The sequence below is a fragment of the Ipomoea triloba genome, chromosome 15, assembly GCF_003576645.1.
Source record: "Ipomoea triloba cultivar NCNSP0323 chromosome 15, ASM357664v1".
NCBI classification, from domain to species: Eukaryota; Viridiplantae; Streptophyta; class Magnoliopsida; order Solanales; family Convolvulaceae; genus Ipomoea; species Ipomoea triloba.
Genome location: NC_044930.1, coordinates 499,910 through 504,749, shown reverse-complemented (window position 1 = coordinate 504,749; position 4,840 = coordinate 499,910). Strand labels below are relative to the sequence as shown.

The 4,840-nt window shown below is 36.8% G+C and overlaps 1 protein-coding gene across 1 annotated transcript; it reads right to left on the bottom strand.

Moving 5' to 3' along the window:
* Window positions 1–452: 452 nt before the first annotated feature.
* LOC116006220 (probable glycosyltransferase At5g03795) lies at window positions 453–3,851 on the bottom strand. Its single transcript, XM_031246517.1, has 4 exons — window positions 3,371–3,851; window positions 2,242–2,492; window positions 1,773–2,127; window positions 453–1,409 (listed from the first exon to the last, which is right to left on the bottom strand). Exons 1-4 carry the CDS (start codon window positions 3,725–3,727, stop codon window positions 735–737), a joined length of 1,638 nt encoding a protein of 545 aa, XP_031102377.1. The 5' UTR covers window positions 3,728–3,851; the 3' UTR covers window positions 453–734.
* Between the last annotated feature and the right edge of the window lie 989 nt (window positions 3,852–4,840).

The following is a 4,840-nucleotide window of genomic DNA, read 5'->3' as shown; positions in this document are numbered from 1 at the left end:
TACACAAATAAATTATTACAAAATAGCATGATAAATAAGACAAAAGAAGATTCTTGCCTTATTGGTCGTTAGCTTTGACATCTATTGGAGATTTGGAGTGAAAATTAATGCCTTTCCTATCATGATAAGGACTAAATTTAGTGGGGGCAACTCAGCTAATAAAATTCATTCTCCAATTGATTCAGTAACTATAATATGATAAATTTGATTTATAAATTTTTTATGTAAGGTCATAAGATGAACTTAACCCGGATAGATGCACATTTTAATATATTATTATATTTTATTGAAGTCATATTCTAGGACTAATTTTATATGTACCGAGAATGAGCTCAAGAATAAGAAAAACGACCTTCATCCAGATATCTTATTAAACTCGAAGAAACTTATACATGCACCATTACATCCACACATGACTAAATAACTAAATTTATTCATAAACAAAGCATATATAAACAAATTTAAACTAACATTATATTAATAAAAGTGTTGTATAAAATATATATAAATTTAACTCTTGCCATATTACAACTTTATAAACACTATATATTGATCTATAAGTTACACCTTTTTTCCTTTTGACAAAACAAATACTACTTACCACAACAAATTTATGGAACACAGATATATACTACGTACGTAGACATGAACCAACATATATTCCATTTTCCATTTTTTCCTGCACAGGAAACACAAGAAAGCAAAGCACTATATATATCTGATCTATTCAATTCTCAAGTATCTTCAATGCCATGAAGCCGGACATTTAATCTCCTAAGCCAGGCAGAGTGAAGAATCATGTGAGTAACATCGTATCTCTTCGGAGGCAAATTCACCTCGAAATGTCGTCTGGCTATCAACACTTTTCTCTGCAATCTTATGTACTTTCTGGGAGATATGTCAGTGAGGATTTTCTTCAGATTTGGAATGTCCTCCACCGGGATTTCGATGGAGAACTTCTTCCAGTTCAAGACGTCGCTGAAAGGCGCGACGTAGTGGTTCTTGATGAGCACAGGGACACAGCCTGTGTAAATAGCTTCCACCATTCTTGGACTGGCAACCTCGTACCCACTGGGACATATGCAGAACTTGGACTTTCTCAGCATTTCGTAGTACGAAATGCCCTTGGGAAGGTACCTATGAACTTGGATGTCGTTGTCTTTGTTCTCCCAATGCTCTAGGAGGATTGGCCTTATGGGACCGTGAAGCCCTCCGGCAAAGAAAGCCAGGATTGACCGGTGTGATGGCGAGGGGCCGCCTATCAGGCCGTGCATTGTACCTCCCGGAAGAAGGATCTCCGGGATCGAGACATCCTTAGAGGGTTTAAACCCTTCTGAGGTATTGGCATTGCACAATGCTCGGATTGAGTTCTTGAATAGCTCAGGAACAGCCTTAGAAATCTCAGGCCCCTGCAACAATCTTTCCAATTAAGTTTGATCTATTGACTTAGTAACAGAAGGTTATAAGTTCAACTTTCATTGGAAGCAGTCTATTAGTCTTACTGATTTAAGTCATAACTCATAGGTCAACTATGAAAACCTAAGTTGGTTTATCTGATCTGTGGTCCCTTGGTCTTGTGCATGTTAAGGTCAAAAGGCCAGATTTATCCTGTGCATATCTTACCTCATTGTGGTCCTGTATTGCCAAGGTGAAATTTACTCAATGCATACCTTTAGGTTGTGGCCGTGGGTTACCCTCTTCACGAAAAAAGAAATATACCATGCAAACGCATTAAGAACCATGCAAGCTATTGATGAAGGTGTGATACTTACCCAATCATGGCAAGCAAGCATGAAATGATCAGCTCCAATGCTTCGATTCCAGTAAGGATACTTTCGAGCAACAAGGTTAACGTAATCGCTAACTGTCTGTTTCATAGGAAACCAATGTTTTTTGCCGGGCACACTGCTGTCATAAAGAAAGTACACTATTCCTGTTACACTGAATGGAAGGAAGAAAATGTGGGCCTTCTCTGGATCTCTGGTGCGAAATGGCGAAGTCTCCATATGGGAAATGAAGTTGCCTTCACTTGCATAAATGCTTTTGCAAGGCCCATTGTGAAAAATGGGGGGTTCTCCCTCTTCATACACAAATATCTTGAGCTGCTTCTCCATTTCCAAGTAACTCCTGCTTTTCCATTAGGAGATCAGACAAATTAAACACTGGAAACTTAATGTTAAGTAAATTGAAGTATGTATATCTTAGTACAACCTAACGTTGTTTTAGTGCGCGGATGATAACCTGTGGAAAACATTGGCATTCCAGTAGAGCGAGCCAGTGGGAACATAGTCAGGGTCGTCTGTTTGGTTTATTCCATGCACAGCTGCTGATCTTATTGCAGCTCTAGCTTTTCCCAAATTAGCTTCCAGCCTTTCCAGATTCCTGAACTTACTTTTGATTGTTACTTGTAGAGGAGTTTGGGTTTCGTTGGATGATGAAATTATGCTGGGCACACTTGATGAGATATTCAAATCTTCTTCCTTTTGTATATCCTGTTACACAAATAAACAACCAATATTAATCCTGCCCTATTAACACCGGTATCAATATATAGTACATTCTATATATTGTGCTGGTCAACACCTGGATCAATAGTAAATTCTATGACCAACACTTTTGTCAGTCAATAGTACATTCAAGGTTACTAATCGTTGCTAGGTAGCATTTGTGTCCATAGTAAATTCTAAACTAGATAAGGTAACTATTGGTGTTAGCCCATGTTTCAATAGTACATTATATTCTACCTTATTAGTTACCAAGGTAACTATTGGCTAGCCCACCCATATGTCACTGGTACATGCATTCTATGTTACTGGTAGTAGCTAGTCAAAACGTGTGTCAATAGTACATTCTAAGTTACTGGTTCGTCGGGAATTGTTGCACCTATATATGTCAATACTATAGCATTGGCACAACAAAATATACACTTAATTGTGTACTAATACTAACAATATGAGTTATTGGCGTATAGTAATATATGGTATAGATGATTGTAAGGAATTTTCTTGCCTGGCCAACCTGCGACCGATGTGTACTTTAATTTACCCACATTATTGTTACACACATCACAAGTAGATAAATCAGATTATCATAACTGATTGCTCAAATCAAGAATGCTAATATAAGTCGAATTTAGAACACTGTAGTTATCAAAGGCAATTGGCTGGTTGGAGATTAGCCACATTATATTGTGTTCTAAACCTTAAAAACGCCATTAAGAGATAAAAACCCATCGTTTACTACATAAAATTTTATACTCCGATCCGTAGTTAAAGTTGAGTAAAAATTTTAATCATTAATACAGCGATAATTAAAGGCAAGAGAGAAAAATTAAATACAAAATTAGAAGTAAAAAATAAAAAAACCTTACAGGCTGTTGCATTTCTTGAGATTCAAAGTCGAGTGGTGAAGCAGAACTGTTAATGCTAGAATTATAAGCTAATATCTTTCCACCGCCGCTGTTGTCAGCCGTTACCACCGACGGAAAAGTTGACGGCGGCTGGTTAGAAGGCGGCGGAGAACCGGGAATTTTATCACGAGCAAGAAAAGGATCCCAACTCCACGGATAATAACTGTCAACAAAAACCCAACTAGAAGAAGCTTTGGAACTCCCTAAAGCCACCACCAAACAGACCAGAATCAGTAACGGCGCCGTAATCCACAACGACGTCGTAGATGACGATGAGGAAAACGATTTCCAAACTCTTTTCTTCAACCCCTCCATCATTTTCGTATTTCCAAATCAGGCAACGAGATCGAGTATATTTAAGAGGGGTGAGGTGAAGGGCAGTGTGGGAAGAGCTATATCGAATTGGTGAGAAATGGTGGCCACATCACAGGCACGACAAGCGTCACCTTGTATAGGCGCCTCTATTCCCGAGTTCAGCATGCAAAAATACCATTTTTTTTTTCTTTTCTTCCTTTCACATTAGTATATTATTAATATTTATATTTAGGTGTAAATGAGTTGAGTGGCTCGATTAACTTTGAGCTCGAACCCACTTACTATTTATCGAGCTCTAGTTTAAGCCATCCGAGCTCAAGCTTGGCTCGATTCGTTTATCGCCCAAATTGCATTAATGATCCAATAGATTATGTAGACCAATTTCTTATCAAATAATTCAATTTTGTTTAATTTATGGGTAATGTACTATAGAGCGTATCATTTAATATTATAATTTTCAATATAATCGATCTGCTCGAGAGAGTGTTTAATAAAAATTGGACCATCTTTCGCACCCATGAGAAAGTAAATAGAATATGCCTAACTCCAAGCTCAGTACTAAACTGAGCCTAATGCTAACCCCATACCAAATTGGTGGAGATCATTTTGAGGTTGCTTATAGTGGAGTTCAAATCTAGCACCACCTTATCTCGTGGGAGTTTCAAGTACAACTATTCAATCACTAGAGTAATTAAACCACTGTCATAGAGATATGATTTTTTTTTATCAACCAAAATAATTAACTAAAAGTCTGGTTGGTTAATTTTCGGTTGGTTTTGATTGGTCATTAGAGAATCATTTTTCATGTATGTTTAGAATTGGTAAATTTGATTTTTCGATAACCAAAATAATTAAGTGAAATCCAATAAGCTTATTTATGGTTAGTTTCGATTAGTCATTAAGACGAAAATTTTCATATTTGGGTGGTTATGAATTCGAATTCTTGTTAATATCTTTTCGATCGAACCTATCATACAAATTTGTTTGATTTGCAGACTATTATATAAAAGTGAAATTTACTTATCGCACACTCTGAGTTGTGATTGTGGGGCAAGTTTCTCTCGTTAAAAAAATAATAATTATTATAGTAAGATGTTATGTTGGTGCATGTTCTAT

Excerpts from the sequence above, each read along its gene's own strand:
- LOC116006220 (XM_031246517.1), bottom strand. The coding sequence starts at position 3,727 with ATGATGGAGGGGTTGAAGAAAAGAGTTTGGAAATCGTTTTCCTCATCG. Across the intron at positions 2,493-3,370 it reads CTCAAGAAATGCAACAGCCT|GATATACAAAAGGAAGAAGA; the intron begins GTAAGGTTTTTT and ends TTTGTGTAACAG. Across the intron at positions 2,128-2,241 it reads AATGCCAATGTTTTCCACAG|GAGTTACTTGGAAATGGAGA; the intron begins GTTATCATCCGC and ends ATGGAAAAGCAG.